This window comes from Lutra lutra, chromosome 4 (genome assembly GCF_902655055.1).
Source record: "Lutra lutra chromosome 4, mLutLut1.2, whole genome shotgun sequence".
In the NCBI taxonomy this organism is placed as follows: domain Eukaryota; kingdom Metazoa; phylum Chordata; class Mammalia; order Carnivora; family Mustelidae; genus Lutra; species Lutra lutra.
Genome location: NC_062281.1, coordinates 166,002,887 through 166,025,276, shown reverse-complemented (window position 1 = coordinate 166,025,276; position 22,390 = coordinate 166,002,887). Strand labels below are relative to the sequence as shown.

Below are 22,390 nucleotides of genomic sequence, written 5' to 3'. Positions count from 1 at the left end.
GATGCGGGCCTCAATCCCAGGACCCTGAGATCATGACCTGAGCTGAAGGCAGAGGCTTTAACCCACTGAGCCACCCAGGCGCCCATCAGTTGTCAGTTTTAAACTACTTTTCCAGGGGAGACTTTCTTTCTTTTTTTTTTTTTTAAAGATTTTATTTTTATTTATTTGACAGAGAGAGATCACAAGCAGGCAGAGAGGCAGGCAGAGAGAGAGGAGGAAGCAGGCTCCCTGCTGAGCAGAGAGCTCGATGTGCTCGATGTGCTCGATCCCAGGACCCTGAGATCATGACCTGAGCCGAAGGCAGCGGCTTAATCCACTGAGCCACCCAGGCGCCCCCAGGGGAGACTTTCTTGCCTGCATCCCCGATCTACACCAGACTTGGTCAGTTCCCACATTGGGCACTCCAGCCCCCGAAAACTTAAGAGAATCACGATGAAGGGCAATTAGCTGATCACTTTGCCCCACAACGTCGTTACACCCAGGATAGGGTCCCCTGGAGCCCAGCATAGCGTGTGACACACGGGCGGGGGGTGCTCAGTGAGTGTCAGCTGGACGAAACTCTGTCTCTGGAGTCTTCTCCATCCAAAGCAGCCCCTTTGGATGGAGATGCGGGGGCAAGGAAGTCAGAAGAGGAAGGAGTCGGTGCCCAGCCATCCTTCCAGGCTTTCCCATTTAGAGGCCAGGGGTGACACTGCCGCGGTCCCTCGGTCCTGAGGGCGTGGCGGGAGAGATGGGCTGGGACCGCACCACCAGCAGCCGCAAACGCGGTGCCCACAAGGTCCGACGGTTCAGAGACAGGGTGTGATGTCTCTAGCCTCCTGTAGAAGGGGGCTGGAGTCAGACGACAGATTTGCCAGGCTTGAGTCCAAAAACGGCCTCTACTGCAGGAGAGGAAGCCGGACCACCGACTGCGGACAAAAGCTGCGAGGCAGAAAGGCCGCAACAGCCTGGTCTCGAACTGCCCCTTCTCCAACACGTCAGCTGCACAGGCACAGGTCCGCACTGCCGCCCACCCGGAGGAGAAAACGTGTCCGCCCCACGCCTGCGCACTCGGGGCCCTGTGTCCCGCGCACTCATACCCCGCCCCTGGGAGGGCTCGCGCGCCCGCCCCGCCCCCCACCTCTGCGTGCGCACCGCCTGGAGCCCGCCTCCGTGAAAGACTGCCGGGCGCATGCGGCCGGGCTGGTTCACTGGCGGCCCCGGGCTCAGCGCGCGCGTCACTCCCCTAGCTCCTTGGCGGACGGCAGGCCTGAAAGCCGGCCTCAGGTAGGCTGACTCCAGGGATCCCGGGGGAGCTGTTCTCCCGTGCAGGAATCGGCAGCTCCAGCTGAGCCCGGCGCGGGACAGCCACACCGCTGGCTGACAGACAGCGTTCCCACCAATCAGGGTGAGGTGGCTCGCAGGCCTGACCAATGGGCTGAGTGCCTAACGGGAGTGGGGCGGGCGGGCGGCCAGGCCGGCGAGGAGCCGGCTCCCGCGCGCGGGGCCGCGTGGCTGGGCGCCGCTGAGAAGCCGGGCCGCAAGGGGCGTGGGGCGGTGGGAAAGGCCGCGGGGCCGGGGCCGGCAATGCCCATTTCAGCGCTGCCTGGATCGGCTGGCCGGGGGGCCCGGGATGACGCGTGGGACCGGGATGGCCGTAGAGGCGCGGTAGCCCCTCTGCTCAGCCCTCCCGGAGCAGCCCCGGCTGCCGCCGCTCGGTGGGGACTGCCCCGGCCGTCATCCCTCTGGGCTCGGCGCACGGCCTCGGCCTGGCTGGGAGGCGGCTCAAGGTCCGAGACGCGGCGCCGCGTGGGGGATGGATTCGGCGGCCTGGCCACGGCCCCTCCGGCGAGCCCCGACTCCCGTGGGCGGAAGGGGCCTTGCTGCTCGCCCGCCCCCCCGCCGGGCCCCGGGTGCAGCCCCTCCGGCCCCACAGCCGGCCGGCTCCCCTCCCGGCCGCCCTCAGTGAGCATGCTGCGTTTTATAGAAGTTCACTACGTTTGCGTGGCACACTTAGGTCCACACTCATTATAATGTCCAATCCTCAGCAGTCCTGGTGACAGGCGATGCGGGAGATTCTCATCCCATTTTACAGATGCGAGGACCCGGGCTTTGGGCAGCTTGAGTGACCTGACAGGTCTCACTACGCAAGTTGTAGGGCTGGAGGTGGATCTCAAAACATTTTTAACAACAAAAAAAGCTTTTTTTTTTTTTCCTTTCCATCTTTGTTGAATTCCTCTGATGCATTTTTTTTTAAGATTTTTTTATTTTTAAGTAATCTGTACACCTAGCATGGGGCTTCAACTCAACAACCCCCAGATCAAGAGTCTCATGCTACACCGACTGAGCCAGCTGGGCACCTTCTTTTTTATTTTTTTTTTAAGAATTCTTTGTTGTTGTTTTTGTTGTTGTTTTTTAAAATTTTTAAAAAAATATTTTTATTTATTTATTTGAGAGAGAGAGAGAATGAGAGCATGGGAAGGGAGAGATCAGAGGGAGAAGCAGATTTCCTGCTGAGCAGGGAGCCCGATGTGGGACTTGATCCCAGGACTCCAGGATCATGACCTGAGCCGAAGGCAGTTGCTTAACCAACTGAGCCACCCAGGTGCCCCTGTTGTTGTTGTTTTTTAAAGATTTTATTTTTAAGTAATCTTTACACCCAAGTTGGGGCTCGAACTCACAACCGGGACATTAAGAGTTGCTTGCTATACCTACCTAGCCATCCAGGGGCCTCTGATTTGTCTTAATTTGTTACTTCTGTGCTTGAAAACCTTCTGATGTGTCCGTGGCCTTCAGAATAAGTTCAAATAGGACACTCAAGTTTCCCCATGATGTGGTCCCTTGCTTACATTTCCAACTCATTTCCTACTGTCTTCACCATCTCTCTCTTTCTTTTTAAAGATTTATTTATTTGACAGGGAGAGAGAGATCACAAGTAGTCAGGCAGAGAGAGAGAGGGGAAGCAGGCTCCCTGCTGAGCAGAGAGCCCAATGTGAGGCTCGATCCCAGGACCCTGAGATCATGACCCGAGCTGAAGGCAGAGGCTTAACCCACTGAACCACCCCGGTGCCCCTCCCTATCTCTTTTCTTGGCCCTACCTCTGTTTTCTGTGGCTGGCCTTCACCTTCCTGTCCCTTCTGTTCCCTTCCCCATGCTTTAGGTCTTTCAGTGTGTTCTTGAAGACCCACTGCAAGTCTCAGGTCAACAAACCAGGAGCAGTCTGGGTCCTCTCCCTGCCTTCATTCCTCACACCTTTTGCTGGGCCATGATCTATACCCTGGTCTTGTCATTGATAGCTTTCTGCTCTCTTTTCTCCAAGTACGCCTTTCATATGTTGTCCCTGTTTCCCACCATCACTGGATTACTCATTTATTTGTAAATGTTTTGTCTCTAACTGGACTGCCAGCAGCTTGAGTTATGAGCCCAGATCTGATTACGTTTTGTGGTCCCCGCTCTTCCTGTAAAGCAGCCTGAGGTGATCTCTGATAATGGTTTGCTATTCACTTGACCCAGAAAGCCCTACAAAATCATGCAAATCAGGAGGTTCAAATCTTCACGTTTACTGTAAGAACACATGTGAAACTGCTCAGGTCATCAAGGGTGTGCCTGTGCAAAAAGCCACCAGGTAGCTGAAGGATGTCACTTTGTAGAAGCCATATTTGCCATTCTGTCACTACAATGGTGGGATTGGTAGGTGTGCCCACGCCCAACAGTGGGGCTGCACACAGGTCGGTGGCCTAAGAAGAGTGCTGAATTTTTACTGCACATGCTTAAAAATGCAGAGAGTAATGCTGAACGTAAGGGTTTAGAGTGACAGAGTAGTGTCCTCCCTCAGTGTCATCATTGAGCACATCCAGGTGAACAAAGTCCCCAGGATGTGGTGTCACAGGGCTTATGGTTGGATTAACCCACACCTGAGCTCTCCCTGCCATACTGAGATGGTCCTTACTGAGAAAGAGCAGATTGTCCCTGAACCAGAAAAGGAGGTTGCATGGAAGAAAAAGATATCCCAGAAGAAATTGAAGAAACAAAAACTTATGGCCTGGTAGTAAATTCTGCATAAAATAAATGCAAATACAGGTTAAAAAAAAAAGTGGTTGGTTGTCGCCCATCAGTGTGAGTGAGTGAATCATTTTAGCCTCTCCCACCTGGTCTTTGGGCACTGTGGAATCTTTACTGCCGGGCACTGTGGGAGACTCCAGGAATCTTCCCTCAAGAGAGCTGTTACCCTCTTAGAGTAATATTGGGGCAAATCAAATGCAAATGGAGGAGATGAGTCTTCTGGAAAACTAACCTGCTCCATAACCCACTCGGGGAGGCTGAGGACTTTCTAGGATCATCTAAAATTGAGGCTGAGACCGGGTGTAGTGTCAGGGATATACCTGATTAGAACCCATCTAAAATGTAGCCATGTCTGATATTCATGTGTCCCTAAGGAGCCATTTGACTGTGAGGTGACAAGAGTAGTGTTCCCTACCCAATATTAGGGACTTGGGGTCCAACAAGTTTGGGAAAACTGCATACTGTATTCCCATTTGGGGAGATCACAGTGTGCATTAGCTTATTAAAGGCTACTAGAGGTCTGGCATTAAACCAACTCACTGTTTAACAGCATTTGTCTGATTTATATGTCTGTAAAAAGGCTTTATGGGAATCCCATACACGTTTTGCAGAAACCAGGGAGCGTGCTCTTGGAAATGCTGTAACAGGATGGAAAGAGCAAGTCATGGTCTGGTGTCTTCCTTGCTGTCCAAGGGGGACATACTTTTGAGCATTCTTCCTTTGCCAAGTGTATTCATTCCTGCCTTGGGGAGGAGTAGGGCAGGGGAATGCTTGAAGCAGAACTCCCCAGTTTCCTTGTTCCTTTCTTAGCTTATTTGTATTATAATTTGGCTTCACATGAAGTGTTCCCGGAGGAGGAACATGTCCTGACCATGCCAAAGGAGATTGTGTTTTTCATTTTGGTCCCGTTTGGATTTACCAACCAGCTGATATGTCTAGGCCTCTGAAGCTAGGGGCCGGTGATCAGTCCTCCCTGGCAAACCTGTTGCTGTCCCCTCCTCTGGTCCTGTGTCCATCCACTCCTTTATCTCTCACCACATCTGCTTCCTGCCTCCCCTGCCACAGCTGCACTACTCTGGATTTAATCGAATCTGTCCTCTCTTTGAGTGTTCTGCCCCCATTCTGTGCTTCAGGCTGGTTTGGTATCTGATATTCTCCTTCAATATACACAGTTTCTCTTCGGGGCATACCTGGGCGAGATTGCTGACAAGGAGTAAGTTGTTATTAATTACAGGAGACAACGACCTGTAATTAAAGGATTTCTTGGCTTCATTACAACTCCTTTTAAATGTTGAAGTTCTTTTATTCTGTCTTCCATAACCGGGAGAAGCTGTGTGTTCTTGGTGATACATTGTACGCTAACCAGAGACATTCTCTCTTTCATGGGCAATCAGGGTGTTCACCTAAGATTGAAATCTTTTTTTTTTTTTTTTTTTTTTTTTTTTTTTTTTTTTAACCCCGTGCAGGGAAAATAATGAGGCACCTGCTTCTGTAGGGTCCCGTGGTTCTGTCAGCCAACATTTGGGGCAGAGCGTTCTGTCAACAGAGCTCTTTTTAAATTTTTACGTTTTATTTTTTCCTAGGTTGTCTCTCAAGGTTGTTCGTTGTCAGAGCTTTAAACAAAAGCTGCATTATTTGATTAGCGAGTTGTTTTTCAACTCCTGTTTGACTAAAGCCATTCAGTGATCCCAAGAAGTATTTGTTAGGGTCCCACATAACAGCCTTCTAGAGTCGTGTAGCAGATAGGGAAACAGGCTCCTGGGGGATACAGAGGTAGTAAGGGGCAGAGCTAGCTTTTGAACCCAGATATGTGTGCTTTGAGGAGATCTATCTTATTTGTAATTTTTCCTTCTTCCCCTCCCAGGTCAAAAAGTAAAATGAAGTACATTCTAGTTACTGGTGGTGTTATATCAGGAATTGGGAAAGGAATCATTGCCAGCAGTGTGGGCACAATATTGAAGTCCTGTGGTTTACACGTAACTTCAATTAAGATTGATCCATACATTAACATTGATGCAGGAACATTCTCTCCATATGAACATGGTAAGCACAATGCATTTCTTTCTTTTACTAAAATAGTAATTGTGGAGTACGTGAAAGGACAGGTGAGCCCTCGGAACTTGTGTGTGTGTTGTATAACGTGACTTGTATTTCCTGCCTTCTAAAAAGTCCTTAGTGTAGCAGAATTTGCTTTTCTCACCTAGACAGAGAGGGAGCAGAAATCCAGACAGTGATCGTGGTGATGAGAGTCCAGAGGTTTCTGTAATAGAAACCTCTCTCTGAGGTGGGGAAAGAAGACCTTTTCTCCTTTCCCATTTTTGAGCTCATCTCCTATTGTGATGGTAAGAACGAACCATCCTGGGCAAGACTTCTAAGAATAACGTCTCAAGGAATGAATGTGAAACAGAGGAATGGGGGAAACTTTGAGTCTCACAACTTTGGGACTAAAGGGTAGCCCAGACTTCGGTTTTTCTAACCAACAGGTCCTTAATACCCAGTGTGAGTTCTGAAGGAAATCATGCTTTTATCCCGTCTGAAACCTTTTTCTGCTCAAGTTAGGAGGCTTTGTTGAAAATTCCTTTTGGGCAGCAGACACGACACTCCTATAAAGCTCCCCGTGCCCCAAGGCCATGATTTCCTTCCATTGCATGCTCTCTCGTACTTCCTGATCCACACTGAGCTTGTGGAGAGGCTGGAAGTGTGTTATTACCTTTTAGAGAATGGTTGGTGATTTATCTTTCTTTTGTGTCATATTTAGTTCTCTAGAAATAAATGTCTCTGCTTTATATCAAGGTAACGCAGACTTCATTCTATGCGAGTGTTTACATTTTGAGACTCAAGTTTGCCCTGACGTAGGTTTTCCACTTCCCCTGACCATGTCTGCTTTTCGTCACAGGTGAGGTTTTTGTGCTGGATGACGGTGGGGAAGTCGACCTTGACCTGGGGAACTACGAGCGCTTCCTTGACATCCGCCTCACCAAGGACAATAATCTGACCACGGGAAAGATCTACCAGTACGTCATTAACAAGGAACGCAAAGGCGATTACTTGGGGAAAACCGTTCAAGGTAGAACTGGATTTGCCTTCAAAGTCTAAAGAATCTTAACCAGTTTGCTTTCTTTGGAGTACAGAAATTTACTTTCTATGCAATTTCAGCCTGAAAGTGTCAAGGTATTGTTACTGACAAACGCCCTTGGTCGAAAGTTCAGAGCTGTACAGCTGTTGGCTTAAAAGCTCGCATGAAGGGGGCACCTGGGTGGCTCAGTGGGTTAAAGCCTCTGCCTTTGGCTCAGGTCATGATTCCAGGGTCCTGGAATCGAGCCCCGCGTTGGGCTCTCTGCTCGGCGGGGAGCCTGCTTCCTCCTCTCTCTCTGCCTGCCTCTCTGCCTACTTGTAATCTCTGTCTGTCAAATAAATAAATAAAATCTTTAAAAAAAAAAAAAAAAAAAAAAAAAGCTCGCATGGAGAAGCCCCTGTGACCCCATGAAAGGCACTGAAGCTCCCTGGGCCCCTCGCAGGGTGTGAGTCCAGAGGGCTCTTGTCCTTCTGCAGGGATGAATGTGGATTGATGAAGGCAGCCAGGTCAGGGCAGCGAGCCCCGTGTTGTGTGTCTGTCGTGCATCTGGGGTTGACTTCAATGGGAGCAGGAAGAGAATGTCCCCTGTGCGGCCTGCTGGCTGGTCAAGGGCACCCATGGGCTGGGGGAGCTGGAGACGTGGGGCTCCCATCCTCCTGCGCCTTCCCCAGCCAGCTTCAGTTGTGTCTCTCTGCTGCCCTGGGGGTTCCCCACCGCATGCATTTGAGAAACTTGCCACTCTTGGCTTAAGATTTTGCTGAACTGAGAGCCACGGGTCGTGCCGACACTCAGCTCTCTTCTGGGGCTGTCCACGCACGGGGTTGTTTAGAGCGTAGCCCTGCCACTTACAGCTTTGTGAACACAGATTACTGAACCTCTTTGGGATCTGGTTCCCTTTTTTGTCAAATGGAGATAACTTCCTGCCTTTCTTGGTTGTCGGGAGGGCAAGAAAGTCTCTCTGAGTTCCTGACACAAAGGAAGGGGATCAGTTAGGAATCAGACTTGATCACAGTCTGTTGGTCTAGGCCTCCAGTGCAGTCATCTGTGTATGCCTTCAGCCGTCCCGTGTTTCTCGAATACTCAGCAGCCGTCACACCCTCCCTGGCGCTGGGGCTACGTGATGAGCAAGACCAGCGAGTCTTCTGACCCCACGGAGGCTACCGTGTGGGAGACACGCAAACAAACAGCTGAAGCAAGACGTCTGATGAGCGCTGTGAGGGAAGTAAATAGGAGAGAGCGTGGGGCGGCCTGTTTGGACAGGTGGTTAGGGGGAGTCTTCAGGAGGAGGTGTTTGTGCTGGGAGGCCGGTGGGGGGCCTGTGGAGGAGGGGGCAAGGCCACACAGAGGCCCGGGCTGCGGGTGGTCCCTCTGGGTCCTCAGGGAGCAGAGGGCGTCGCGCACGGTGACCAGGGCAATACGTGGAGTGGGGAGGAGGTAGCCTGCAGCCAGGTGACACAGGGCCTTCTGGGCGGTGGCCCCGGAGTTTGGATTTTACTCAGAGCCGTGGGAAGCCATTGAAGAGTTTAAAACATGGGAGCAGGGGAGCTCTGTTTTGCATTTTTAAAAGGTCCTAAAAAGTGTGGAATAATGAATATCCTTGTGCCTGAGGCACTGCTGGTTAAATTGGGAACGAGTTGAACAGTAATCCCTGCCCCCCCAAGGAGCTCGCCTCCTGAGTCCTACAACTAGGATTTTAGCACGTGGTGTGGTGGCTGGCTTTCTGGAGGACTGGCCTGTGAGGCTCGCTGCTTAGCATTTTCCCAGTGGTGTCGCAGGAGATCCCCACAGCTTGAGGCAGTAGAAGCTGTCATCTCCACTGAGCGCATAGGGAAATTGAGCTTAAGAATAGTTAAGTAATTCACTCAAGGATCCGTACCTGATGAGTGGTGGAACTCAGGCTTGAATCCAGACGTTCTGGCCCTGGATGCTATCCCCTCACCACCCTGCCCTCCCGTACTCTCTCTTACCCGTGGTTTGTTCATCCTTTCATGAGCTGGAACATACTGGAACAGGGGCCTGGAAAGCCCCCAGTGTGAAGTGGCTGCCTTCAGCAGTTAGCGGTGCAGGTGGCCGCGGGATCTGATGCGTGGGGGGCAGCCGGGGTCGTCTCTGTATGGGATGCAAGGGCTCTGATGTGGGTTCCGGACACACTCTTGGCCTTACCCTTGTGTGCGTCCAGCCAAAACCTGGAAACCTGGAGGGGAGGCCACAGGAAGTGTGAGCCCGGAGATTATTAAATGCCGTTTAAGAGTGGTCTCAACGGGGTCACCTGGGTGGCTCAGTCAGTTAAAACGTCTGCCTTCAGCTCAGGTCATGATCTCAGGGTCCTGGGATCAAGTCCCACATCGGGCTCCCTGCTGAGCCAGGAGCCTGTTTCTCCCTCTCCCTCTGTTCCTCCCCCCGCTGCTCATGTGCCCACGTGCTCTCTCACTCTTGCTCTCTTTCTCCCTGCCTCTCTCAAATAAATAAATAAATTTAAAAAGGAGTGATCTCAACAATATATTTATGACCCCATCACTACTCCAGGCAAAGACTACAGCACTTAATTGTCATAGTAAGCATGTCTGCCTCCAGCAGGGCTGACAGAAAAGGGTAAGGTATGTATTTCTTTTCTCTTTTCCAGTTGTCCCTCACATCACAGACGCAATCCAGGAGTGGGTCATGAGACAGGCGCTGATACCTGTGGATGAAGATGGCCTGGAACCTCAAGTGTGTGTTATTGAGGTTCGTACGAGTCTTTTCTAACAGAGAGTACACACTTACCTCCTTACTTAGCCAGCAGCACCTGATAAGACCATGCCCCGTGAGGCCCAAGCTTCCTCCCCATGGTGGGGCAGGTCTGGGGACAGTACCGGTCATGGGAACACCCACACCATCCAAAGCAGTCCTCCGTGTGAGCGATTCTCCTCTTCAGCCTGTGTATATTCACTCACCGTGGACTGTGCCAGTAATGGTGGCAGGACACGTTCTCTGTCCCTTGAGAACGTCGCTGACCGTCCGTTCTCCTCTGGTAGGAACGTTCATGTTCTGCTGGTCCTAGCTGCTGGATCTGTGTTCCTGCAGAAATAGGGGACTCAGAAATTCTAGCAGTTTCTTTATAACTGATACTTTTTCATACAAAAGTTATTTATGGCTAACTAAGTAGATAAGATTTAGGTTTCTTTGCTTCCTAACATTACAAATACAATTTCTAGTGTATCTTTCACCTGATCTTTTTCTTGGCCAGATCTATAACCTTGGGGGAATGGAGAGCCAGTCTAGAAAAGTAACTTGGCAGCATAAGGGAATGTCGGTTACTGCTAAGGGACATTAGCTGGGCTCAGAGAGCTGTTTCTGGTCACCGGGCTGAGATGATGAGGTGTGGTTGTTAGAAAACTAAACCACAAGAGGAGAATTTAGTGCTTGACTTCTATAATAACCTTGTTCTTATAGCTCGGTGGAACAGTGGGAGATATAGAAAGCATGCCCTTTATTGAGGCCTTCCGTCAGTTCCAGTTCAAGGTCAAGAGAGAGAACTTTTGTAATATTCATGTCAGTCTTGTTCCTCAGGTAAGGCACTCAAGTTTTACTTTGTGGGGGATGGAGAAGAAAGAGAAGAGGATGGTTTTCATCCCTTATGTGTTTTAGATATGTGAGGTGCAGGGAATAAAGATCTTTGTGAATTTAAAATGATTATAATTGTACTATTTGAAAAGATCAGTTAGAAAACATTTAGAAGCTAGCCAGGGAAGGTGCATTTGAAGACGATGGATTGAAAATGTCCATTTGTCTCTACTACATGGTGAAACCCTGCTACAATTAGAGTAATGGGCTTTTTTTTTTTTTTAAAGAGAAACAGTCACATAGGTAATGTGAAAGGGTCAATGGGAACGAAACATAGGAAGCCAGAAAGCAGGTGCCGTGTAGGAAGTGAGAGAGCAGACTCGTTGAGCCTGCAGCAGGGCCGATGGAGAAGCAGCGGTGTTTGCCCTACACAATCCTCTTTAGAGGCTCAGGAAGGGGCTGCACCAGATGCATTGACAGCTGGGGGCACCTCATGGTAACTGCCATTTGAGAAGCAGCTAGAACCCATCATCTCCTTCCCTAATGTGTGCACTTTTGGGTGCCAGTCCCTTTCCCACCTTGGCAGAAGGCTGAAGCTTTTTCTCCAGAGAGAGATTCTAGATGAGCAGATAGTAGCAGTAGTTCAGAGCAGTAATACGGAAGTAAAACCATGGGGGTAAGTGCACTTGGATGCTGTTGGGACACCCTGCCTTCTTCTGCCACTCAGTTCCCAGAATCACCACAGCCAGGCTTGAACTGTGCATGTGAGGTTCACGATGGGGTGTATGACCAGCCCAGGAGAAAACACACTACCCTCAGCGGCTCCCCAGTGAAACAGTGGGGAACAGGGGAACAGGCCCACCCTATTCACTCAGAACTTCCAGTTGGCTTTGAAATGTCAGCCCATGGCCAGAGATCACCAGACATTTGGAGAAAGCACCTAGATGTGCAGGAAATCAAAACAGCGGGACGTAGGGGAACTTAGAAGAAGTTTGGGATCTAGAGGAAGCAGGAAACTTCAGAACTAGAACAGCCTGTCACTTGTGTCCTCAGAGAGTCAAAGGGGAGATCAGCTGCATCTGTGAAACAAGAATTGGATACCCTAAGGAAGGGGCATTCAGAGAACAGAAAATTTTAAAAATGGGATATTAATTTCCATTAAAAATGGGATAGCAGGAATGAAAAACTTGAGAGAAAGAAGGTAGAGGAACTATTGCAGGAAATACATAAGAAGATCAAGAGAGAGGAAATAGGAGAGCAGGGGTAAGAGAAGGAGAGGACAGGGTTAGGGTTTCCAGAAAATAATAGAGAAATGGCGAGGGATGTGTCATCAGAACCAGGGATCAACAAACTATGCCCATAGGCCAAGTCAGTGTACCCCGTTTTCGCCGGGAAAGCTCTTTTGGAAATACAGCTGTGCTCACCTCTGTATGTGTTGTCTGTGGAGGCTTCTGTAGGGAAACAGCAGAGTTCGAGTCCTTGTGACAGACTGTATGGCCCATAAAACCTAAAGTACTTATTACCTGGCCAGTTACAGGAAAAGTTTTCTGATCCTTTGATCTAAATAATTCAAGGAGATTTCAGGACATTAGCTTCTAGATTGAAAGGACCCACCAAATGCTCAGCATACTGAATGGGACATGACCCCCAACAAGGCACATCACTGAAATTTCCCAATTATGGGGCAGACACTCTAAAAGGCTGTAAAGAGAAAAACCAAGAATTTGTAAGGTGTTACATTTTCTTAGTAGCAATACTAGAAGCTAGAAGACAGGGAAGCTGTTTCTTTACAAGTGGTCAGGGAAAAATGCTTTCCAGCCTAGAATACTGTACCCAGCAAATCTGTGAAGTGTGAGAGGGAGATAGGGTTAATTTAGTACTTAGGAAACTCAGCATGCCAAGAAAACAAAACAAACACCCACCAAGGAAAACAAACCAAATTTGGACAGAAAGGAAAAGTGTGGTGCATGGTTTATTTATTTTTTTTTTTAATTTTTATTTATTTATTCGACAGAGGGAGAGGTCACAAGTAGGCAGAGAGGCAGAGAGAGAGAGAGGAGGAAGCAGGCTCCCCGCTGAGCAGAGAGCCCGATGTAGGGCTTGATCCCAGGACCCTGAGATCATGACCTGAGCTGAAGGCAGAGGCTTAACCCACTGAGCCACCCAGGCGCCCCCATGGTTTATGATGGCAGGATTTAAGTACTCAAACACACACAACTGTCGAGGGGTATCATGAGATGGGCTGTAGGCACAGGACAGGAGCATGTGTCGTAGCTTTCTAACTATAGTTCCCACCGTCTAACGGGGGAATCAGTAGGAAATGTCTCAGGCCACATGTCAAGAAGCAGCATGAATTGTACCAGAAGGATCATGGGAGAGTGGCTGCCCCTGGGGTTTGGGGAAGGGGAGGAGTCTGGGTGCCGATACCGCTGTTAGGACAGACCCTGTGGAAAATACATACACATGGGCCTTTGACAAAAATAAAAACTAAATTAGACACTAATCCATACAAGGGATTCAGAGAAAAGTCATGCCTGAAAATTCTTTATCCTAGAGAAATGAACTTTTTTTCCCCTTTTGTAAAATAGCCAAGTTCAACAGGGGAACAGAAGACTAAGCCCACCCAGAATAGCGTTCGGGAGCTCAGAGGCCTCGGACTTTCTCCAGATCTGGTAAGGTTTTATGATTCCCTGGTTTCAGTGCGATCTTGGATATCTAATTAAAATCTCTCCTCCACATACCATGGGACTCCACTTATATGGAATCGGAAAGACAAAAAGCGGAAACAGATCCACAAAGAGAGAAAACAAACTGGTGGTTGCCCAAGGGGAGGGGGTGGGGGGTACAGAATGGGAGCCGCAGACTTCGGGTCAGGAAGAGAATAAGGCCCCGGAGGTGAGAGGCGCGGACGGCTGCTCTCGTGGTGAGCACAGCGTAGGGCATAGAGTCCCGTCGCTACGTTGTGCTCCTGAAACCCATGTAACATCGCCTGTCAGCTGTAGTTCAGTTAAAAAAAAAAAGAAAGAAAATCTCAGCTCCGCAGCAGATAAGACCTTTGCTTTGTTGGCTTGCTTTTCGATGCTGGTGGGGAAACAGGGTGAGTGCTTTGAGCGGGGGTTGCCTTTTACAAAGATTTCCTCACGGGCCTGTGTGAGGTTGTGCCTTGTCTCTCCTCTGCGCCCGTCATTCAGTGTCCCCTCCCTCTTACCCAAGACTCCACCTGAGGAAAACCCACTGGGTTCCCGAAGTTCACCATCGGCATGTTCATCTGCACTGCCTCCCATCTCCTGTTTCTCCAGAGTGTGGGACTTTAGGAATTCAGTTTTGAAAACAGGTCCTATTTTCATGTTGGCCTGCACTGGGCTGGAGTTCACATTTTCATCCGGCTTCACGAGGTGATGTCTGTTTTCATGTCAGTCAGGAAAGTACCCCAGCTCCGTCATCCCTCTTCCTCTTCTGTCTGAACGCCTTTCTTTGTTTCCTGCTAGATTGTGTGCAGGTGCTCAAATCCTCTGGACACGTCAGTGAAAGAGAAAATCTCAATGTTCTGCCACGTTGAACCTGAACAAGTGAGTCGAAATTCCATCTCCGCATCAGTCGGGTTTTGGTTCTAGTTATCCTGAGGGGTCGTGGCTGCTTTCGTGAGGCTTGCTCCTTGTTTCACAGTTCGAGACAGGAGTCTCTTGGCTGGAACTGATGCTGTTGGCTCTGGTTTTCTGGACGTACTTGACCTCTCTGACCTCTTCTCTCCCCACTCCTTGTACCCTTGGCTCCAGCCAGGCTGCATGGCCTCGTCCTCCCCGCCGGGCCCGCCGTCTCCTATTCATTTTCACCCTCCAGGGCTCCCCCGGGACCCAATATTGCCTGAGAAGCTCTACCTGTCAAGCTGCTTCCCCCTCAGGCCTCAAGGTTGACACTTCTTGGGCAACCTGTGTGTCTCACATGGTGAGACATGTTCTGCTGCCCCTTGGGGAGAGAGAGAGAATGAGAGAGAGAGAGAGAGAGTGTGTGTGTGTGTGTGTGTGTGTCCGTCCGTCTGTCCATCCGTCCGTGTTTGTCTCTACTCATAGACTCGGCTCCTTAAAGGCAGGAACCACTTCAACTAGCTTTAAATTACTAGCGCCTGGTGTCTAAGGTGGCAGAGGCTTTAATCCTGATTTAGTCTTTTTCATTACATGTGCTTATGGAGGATACCTCTTAAATAGGAAATTCAGACTTTTGGGACCTGTCATAGGTCCAGGGTGGGGCACGGTAGGGAAGGCCTGGTGCGGGTAAGTTGAGGCTGTGGCTGCGGTCAGAGCGACTGAAGGGCGGGAGCGGGGAAGTTGAGGTCCAGGAATTTGTGTTGAGGTTGTGAGTGGTTTGCTTTGCTGCTGGGTTACTGAGGGTCAAGAGGTGAAGCAGGAGGGCCCGGCTGGCCTGGGGGCAGAGAAGGAAGCAGCAGCTCTGGAAAAAGAGCAGTTCGTGAGCAGGACTACAGGGGGTATGGCAGTGAGGGTCAAAAAGTCAAAGTCACTGGGGTTGAAGTGAAGAGAACAGGGCAGCCTCTGACCCCCCATCTCCGCGGGCACTCAGGAGTCCGGCTGTGAGCGTGGCCTGGGGCCGGAGATCAGTGTTCCCAGTGCTTCCCAAGCTGGGAGCTCTGTGTCAGGAATTCTGCTTCCTACTAAATACAGATCTCCCTTGACTTAACGATGGGCTAATCCCAGGCAACCTGTTGTAAGTTGAAAATACCTAAGTCGGAGTGCCAGGGTGGCTCAGTGGGTTTAAGCCTCTGCCTTCGGCTGGGGTCATGATCTTAGGGTTCTGGGACCGAGGCCCACATCGGGCTCTCTGCTCAGCGGGGAGTCTGCTTCCTCCTCCCTCTGCCTGCCTCTCTGCCTACTTATGATCTCTCTCTCTCTCTGTCAAATAAATAAGTGAATAAAATCTTTAAAAGAAGGGCGCCTGGGTGGCTCAGTGGGTTAAAGCCTCTGCCTTCGGCTCAGGTCATGATCCCAGGGTCCTGGGATCGAGCCCCACGTCGGGCTCTCTGCTCAGCAGGGGGCCTGCTTCCTCCTCTCTCTCTCTCTCTCTCTCTGCCTGCCTCTCTGCCTACTTGTGATCTCTGTCTGTCAAATAAATAAATTAAAAAATCTTTAAAAAAAAATCTTTAAAAGAAAAAAAAATACCCTAAGTCGAAAATGTGTTAATACACCTAGCCTACTTTAAATGTAGCCTATAGGTGGGCAGAATCACCTAACACAAAGCCTGTTTTACAGTAAAGTATTGACTATCTCATGTAATTCATCGAACACTGTACTGAAAGTGGGGAACAGTGGTTGTGGGTACAGAACCGTTGTAAGCTATCGGTTGTTTACCCTGTGACCGTGGGGCTGACTGGAGGCTGTGGCCCGCTGCTGTGGCCCCACAACATGAGAGAGCGTACGGCCAGTTTGCTAGCCTGGGGACCACAGTTCAAAATGCAGAGTATCCTTTCTACTGAATGTGTGTTGTTTTCACACCACCCTAAAGCAGAGTATCAAATCAAACCACTCAAAGTCAGGAACTATCTGTATAGAGCATCAGAATAACTATGTTGTTATGAGCAGCCTTCTTATTTATGCATTTCATTTATTTGAGGTATTTTTATCCCAGCAAGTGAAGGTAATTAAATTCCATGATAGAATACGTTATTAAGGGGCATCTGGGTGGCTCAGTTGTTAAGCATCTGCTTTTGGCTCAGGTCATAATCCCAGGATCCTGGGATCAAGCCCCACATTGGGCTCTCTGCTCAGCAGGAAGCCTGCTTCTCCCTCTCCCACTACCCCCTGCTTGTGTTCCCTCTCTCGCTGTGTGTCTGTCAAAGAAATAAATAAAAAATCGTAAAAAACAAAAAGAATAGGTTATTAAAAAATACTGTTAAGGGGCGCCTGGGTGGCTCAGTGGGTTAGGCCGCTGCCTTCGGCTCAGGTCATGATCTCAGGGTCCTGGGATCGAGCCCCGCATCGGGCTCTCTGCTCAGCAGGGAGCCTGCTTCCTCCTCTCTCTCTGCCTGCCTCTCTGCCTGCTTGTGATCTCTGTCTGTCAAATAAATAAATAAATAAAATCTTTAAAAAAAAATACTGTTAAGAACATGACAAGTGTTTCTAGATTTAAATTCGCATTTCAAATCTTTCGCCTATTTTTAAATTGAGTTGCTTATCTTACTGAGTTATAGGAATTCTCTGTATTTTCTGAAGAATAGTCCTTTCAGATCTGTGATTTGCACATTTTTCTCCAAGTCTGTGGCTTGTCTTACCTTTTTAGTGGTATCTTTCGGAGCACAAAAGCTTTTGCATTCTGATAAACTCCCGTGTATCCACTTCTCTCTGTATTGGTTGTGCTTTTGGTATTCTGCCTGAGAACTCCACCTTACAAAAAGATTTCATGTTTTCTTCTAGAAGTTTTATAATTCTAGGTCTTATATTCAGGCCTGGGATCCATTGTGAGTTCCCTTTTATGGATAGCAACTTTCTAGTAAAATTGAAATTCATCTTTTTGCCTGTGGATAGCCAGTTGTCCCAGCTTCTTTCCTTGGAAAGACCATCCTTCAACAGTAATCTATGGTGTTTTCTCATAAAGTTGCTTTTTTAAGATTTCTTTATTTGTAAAGTTTTTTTTCTAGATTTATTTATAGGTATTCGTAATATTTGTAGCTATATGAATGGGAAAATTTTAAAAACTACATTTCCTAGGAGCCCCAGGGTGGCTCAGTCGGTTGAGTGCCCGAATCTTGATCTCAGCTCAGGTCTTGATCTCAGGGTTGTGAGTTCAAGCCCCACGTTGGGCTCCATGCTGGGTGTGGAGCCTGCTTAAAAAAAAATTAATTTTCCTAATTAGATATGACCATGTATAGGAACCCTGCTGACCTCTGCTCATTGATCTCAAGCCTGGCAGCCTCACTGAAATTCTGCTAGTTCTGTTTGTTTACATGTAAATTCTAGGGTTTTTTGTGGGTGAGAAGTAATACTGAATGTAGTGGCTGAGCAGTTGCTTTTTATTTTCCATTTCATATGTTTCTTATTTAATTGTAATGGGTAATATCTCTAATACATCACTGAATAGAATGTACAATAGTGGCCAATTTTGCCTTGTTTCAGCTTTAAAGATTAAATGTTGGGGCACCTGGGTGGCTCAGCGGGTTAAGCCTCTGCCTTCGGCCAGGGTTATGATCTCAGGGTCCTGGGATCGAGCCCCGCATCGGGCTCTCTGCTCATCAGGAAGCCTGCTTCCCCCTCTCTCTCTGCCTGCCTCTCTGCCTACTTGTGATCTCTCTCTCTGTCAAATAAATAAAATATTAAAAAAAAAAAGATTAAACGTTAATATTACATGTTGAGAACCAAATGATGTTTGCTGTGGGCTTTTATTTTTTCTTCTTTATGTTTTTCACATTTTCCCTAATAGTCCTAATTCACCAAGCATTTTTACTGTGGGTTGGTTTTAAATTTTTATTAGCTTCATCCACTGAGGTGACTTTTTTTTCCTTTTTTTGTCTGTTCATATAGTGAATTCCACTGTTATATATCTTAATGCCATGGTTTTTGGACTCAGCCTGAAAAATGACATCCCTGCTTGCCACCCCCAGAGGTTCTAGTCCGTGTGGTGGTGGGTACGGTATGGGCTTGCGAATTTTTAAAAGCTCACCCAAGTGACTCCAGTGTACAGCCAAGTTTGCAGCCACCATTCTTGGGACAAATCCTACTTGGACGTGAAGTTTTTTCTTTTTTTAAACTACATTTGTGGTTTGGTTTGTGATTTTTTTTTTTAAGATTTTATTTATTTATTTTAGAGAGTGACTCTCTAGGTGACTCCGTGCTGAGTGTGAGCGCAGAGCCCGATGTGGGGATCAGTCCCGTGACCCTGAGATCATGACCTGAGCTGAAATCAAGAGTCGATGCTTAACCGACTCAGTCACCTAGGCACCCCTGATTTTTTTCTTCTTTTTTTAAAGGATTTTTGCAGTCATGTTCATAAGAGATTAGCCTCTAATTTTTTATTCTGTTCATGAGTCAGTTTTCGTAATGTATATTTTTCTAGAAAATTGCCCTTGCCATTTTCAGATGTAGAAGTTATTTTCTGAGGTGATAGAGCCAGTAGGAGGCTGCCAGCCCAGTTCGTTTTGTTTGTTTTTTATTAAATAACCTTTGCCTGTTTTTACACAGGTGATCTGCGTCCATGATGTCTCCTCCATCTACCGAGTCCCCTTGTTGCTAGAGGAGCAGGGGGTCGTAGACTATTTTCTCCGGAGACTTGACCTTCCAATCGAGAGGCAGCCACGAAAAATGCTGATGAAGTGGAAAGAGATGGCAGACAGGTTTGCCTCATGATAAGGAGCTGGGAGTCCGGGCTTTATTTCTCTTCTTGGGAGGGTCTCAGGGAATTTGCTCACGCTGTCGGCTCACGCTAGGGAAGGACTCGGTGGTAAGAGAGGCAGGGACAGGCTTTTAGCCCTCACCTTGTTGCATTAGGACTGAGGAAGTCCTGGCAGGGCTGAGCTCAGATCACACACCTGTGGCCTCATGTCCCCTCCACTAGGAAATCCATGTTAATGGGCATCTAGTGGCCGTGGGTGAGCTCTTGTCCCCAAGGCCTGCCCTGCTGGCTGACCGTGGCCCGGCACTCCTGAGGTTCCCCTCCCCACCCCCAGATAGCTGAGCTGTTTGGGAATGTGACGCTTACCGCCCAGAAGAGGATGAGCGGGGTGTCCGGTCTTGTGTTACTGCTGCTGCCGAAGCTGCTCGCTTTGAGAACCGTCCCCATTCCTCCAGACACTTCAGTGATGCTCTTGCCTCACTTCAGAGGTGTTTCCGCAGCCTCGGCGCTGGCTCTGCGGGGTGGGGGGCACTCCTACCTTGCTCTGTGAGGGGCATTTTCCTTTTGCTGTTGGCCCTTCCAGTCTTTGTGCATTTCCACATATATCCGTAGGCAGCCATGAAAATGGCATACAGCTCGAGGATCCCGTTTTCATACGCTATTACAAACATTTTTGCTCTGTTACTAATTATACTTTATGATGAAGGTTTTTGGTGAATATAGACCATTGTGTTAATGTCCTATAGTTTATTTGACTATTCCCTTCATTGCGTTAACTTCTAAGAATTGTCTGTTAATTTTTTTTTTTAGCTCTTTGGGATTTTAATTTTTTTTTTTCTTAAAGATTTTATTTATTTATTTGACAGAGATCCCAAGCAGGCAGAGAGGCAGGCAGAGAGAAAGGAGGAAGCAGGCTCCCTGCCGAGCAGAGAGCCCGATGAGGGGCTCAATCCCAGGACCCTGAGATCATGACCTGAGCCGAAGGCAGAGGCTTTAACCCACTGAGTCACCCAGGCGTCCCTGGGATTTTAATTTTTAAGAAAGAATTTGTGTGGGATTTGGAAGCCATCTCTTCATGCCAGGTTCTAAAATCCTACTTTCTTTACAAAGCCTGCCACATGGATTTGAAAGTTGCTTCCTCTTTACTGTTGTGTACGGAGAACTCAGATCATACACACTCCCATTGTATGCTTCCCAGAGAGGTTTTCTTCTTTTTAGAAAGCAGTTTTGATCTCATGGTGGTATTTATGTTCTAAATAATTTAGTGTCTCTTGGTCTTTGTGTGATAGATACGATCGCTTGCTGGAGACCTGCTCTATTGCCCTTGTGGGCAAATACACCAAGTTCTCAGACTCGTACGCCTCCGTCATTAAAGCCCTGGAGCATTCTGCGCTGGCCATCAACCACAAGTTAGAAATCAAGGTAAGGAGGGGCAGCACGGCTATAGCAAGGCCTCGACAGGGAGGGCTTCTGGGGTCTCATAGATGCCGTAGGCATATCTGCCATATGTTCTTGGAACTCGGAATTTCTTTTTTGGATTAGAAAGGATTCATGGTTGGCTTCTGGCTTAGCGAGAGAGCAGTAGGGCATTTTCAGGAGACAGTGAAGGGGAGAGGTGGTCAGGGTAGTGCTTGCGGAAGTGCAGATGGTTGATTCTGAGTAGCAGGTGGCCAAGTACAATTGTGCCAGGGGAATGGGGGAGCCCTGGTGGACCAGAGGCACACTGCTGTTCTCTTACCTTGTCTGGGACGTGGGAGGGCTAATACCCACCTCCGAGAGCGGGGAGGTTTTCTCTGAAATGTGTGTCTGGTTGCCCGGCCAGTGCCTGGAGCGTGTGCAGCACCCGTGAGCGGTCCTGCTTGTGTTCCGCTCCATGACAGGACGTGCAGAAGCCGAGCTGGCGGAGTGGGTGCCTGGAACCTTGAGGTTCAGGGCTCAGATTCTGGCTGTCCTCACTGCTGGCATCAGTGGCCTTCTCCTCCTCCGGGTGTTTCTCACGTGGTAATTTAGTTGGCTTTGTGCTGGGGAACACTTTCCTACAGAAGGACCTACTGTATACATTTTAAGAATTATGGGATCTTATTACACTTCCCCGTCTTTTGCTCATTCTTTGGCTCCTTCATCTGTCGTCTCCATGTGGACGTAGTCTGTGCCTTTCTTTCATGGTGGGTGGTGGGGGCCGAGAGGTGGGGTCTCGAAGGTGTGAGGGGAGCACACAAAAGGGGTGGGGGAGCCTATCTGGGTAGACGTGTGAGGAGGGCAGACTTCCTCCAAGAGGGTCTCTGGCAGAGTTTGGGAAGATGGGGAGGCAGAAGGGAGGGCATTCGGACAGAAGGTAGAGTGTATCCCAGGGCATGGAGACGGGGAATAGTTGGGAACTCAGTGGATGGGAAAGTGTGAATTGGAGGATGTCTGGAGACAAGCCTGTGAGGTCATGAATCCCGTCACCTGGGCCACACAGCTGGGTCTTCCCCTGAGGTTCAGGGAAGCCATCGCAGGGTCCTGGGCAGGAAACAGTAGGAAAAAGATGAACAAACTAATAAGAATGAGGGCAGAAGATCTGAGTGGACACTTCCGTAGAAGCTGCCCCTGATGTATGTGGAAAGGCAGACAAGGGCAGCAGCTTCATTTGTCAGGGAAATACATGCACATTAAACCACTGTGACCAGACACCCGCCAGAGACGCCGAGCATGCCGAAGAGGATGGGGAGCCCCGTACCTTGCTGGTGGGCTGGGGAAATGGCACGACTGGTGAGAACACAGCCTGGCACTTGCCCACAAAGGGAAACGTACACTTACTCCGTGACCCAGCACTTCTGCTCCCTGATACTTACTGAAGACATAGGTCCACAAGAAATATTTTTATACAAGAGAACTGATACTTAATAGCCAAAATCTGGAACCAATCCACATGTCCAGCGTGAGTTCGTGTACACGTTGTACTGTATTTCCTTGGTGGGCAACGGCTCAGGGGCGAAAAGGAATAAACCTGTGACACGCACAGCAGCGGGGATGAATCCCAGAAACATCCCGAGCCAAAAAAACCAGACACGGAAGCTGCGTGTTGTGTGTTTATTTCTATCAAGTTCTAAAAGGGGCATCTGTGGTGATAGAAAGCAGAGCCTGGGTGTCCAGGGCAGGAGGCCGAGAGGAGGTTGTTTGCGGGGTTGGGAGGGCAGAGGGACTTTTTTAGGATGACAGTCATTTTCCTTATTTTTGATTGAGGTGGTGGTCACACCTTGGTGTGTATGTTTGACAAAACTCATCTGTGTACACTTAAAATGCTTGGGTTTTATTGCCTGTAAGTTATAATGCAGTAAAGAGGCGAAGATGGAAATTAGTCTTGGTAGCAGACAGGCTGGAGGAAAATGCATTCTGAGCAGAGGGAACACTTTA

At 48.8% G+C, this 22,390-nt stretch overlaps 1 protein-coding gene across 3 annotated transcripts in view; it reads left to right on the top strand.

The window, feature by feature from the left end:
* Positions 1–1,123: 1,123 nt before the first annotated feature.
* The window catches only part of CTPS1 (CTP synthase 1), a 32,069-nt gene continuing 10,802 nt past the window's right edge, over positions 1,124–22,390 (top strand). For 2 of the 3 annotated variants that reach the window (XM_047726662.1, XM_047726661.1), the window contains exons 1-9: positions 1,124–1,266; positions 5,906–6,084; positions 6,938–7,108; positions 9,741–9,841; positions 10,550–10,666; positions 13,249–13,332; positions 14,149–14,229; positions 18,844–18,995; positions 20,284–20,416. In XM_047726662.1, coding sequence (XP_047582618.1) covers positions 1,172–1,266; positions 5,906–6,084; positions 6,938–7,108; positions 9,741–9,841; positions 10,550–10,666; positions 13,249–13,332; positions 14,149–14,229; positions 18,844–18,995; positions 20,284–20,416 — 1,113 coding nt within the window. In that variant the 5' untranslated portion in view covers positions 1,124–1,171. Of the gene's footprint in view, positions 1,388–5,905; positions 6,085–6,937; positions 7,109–9,740; positions 9,842–10,549; positions 10,667–13,248; positions 13,333–14,148; positions 14,230–18,843; positions 18,996–20,283; positions 20,417–22,390 lie in introns of all 3 variants that reach the window. The other variant, XM_047726663.1, reaches the window with a different exon arrangement.